This window comes from Penaeus monodon, chromosome 27 (assembly GCF_015228065.2).
Source record: "Penaeus monodon isolate SGIC_2016 chromosome 27, NSTDA_Pmon_1, whole genome shotgun sequence".
NCBI lineage: Eukaryota > Metazoa > Arthropoda > Malacostraca > Decapoda > Penaeidae > Penaeus > Penaeus monodon.
In genome coordinates, this window is record NC_051412.1 from 31,396,164 (window position 1) to 31,396,609 (window position 446).

The 446-nt window shown below is 48.7% G+C and overlaps 1 protein-coding gene across 1 annotated transcript in view; it reads left to right on the forward strand.

Moving 5' to 3' along the window:
- Positions 1 to 446, forward strand: part of LOC119590790 (inactive dipeptidyl peptidase 10-like) — a 39,595-nt gene that overhangs the window by 30,962 nt on the left and 8,187 nt on the right. Inside the window, exon 13 of the mRNA XM_037939503.1 lies at positions 263 to 433. Within this exon, the coding sequence (XP_037795431.1) occupies positions 263 to 433 (171 nt within the window). The remainder of the gene's footprint in view (positions 1 to 262; positions 434 to 446) is intronic.

The window sequence follows — 446 nt, forward strand, 5'->3', positions numbered from 1 at the left end:
ACCTTCCCTCTCCTCTATTTATAAATATATTAGGCCTTTTTTCTTTTCTTATTTGAGTTCGGGCTTTTCTGCCTCATTGTAATAGGACTAAGCCCACCTAAAAGTCTTTTTATTTTTCCTCTTTTCCGCGCACCATAAACTGAAATACAAAGACTCAAAACAAGAAAATACAAACTTCCCTTTTTTTCCTCGCACATGACCTAACATCTTTCTCTCTCTCGCCTTCTCTATCCCGACACCCTCCCTCCCCCTCCGCCTCCAGGAAGGGCCCAGGAGAGCAAAACGTAGACGAAGGACCCTGGCACTTGGGGTGGAAGGAATACCTGGCATCGGGGCACCAAGTGGCACATGCCAGCGTCCAGCTCTGGGGTGCCGATCCATCTACACGGGCATCCACGCATACCCTGGCACAGTACCAGGCTAGGGTCATTCAGTCAGTATAGCTG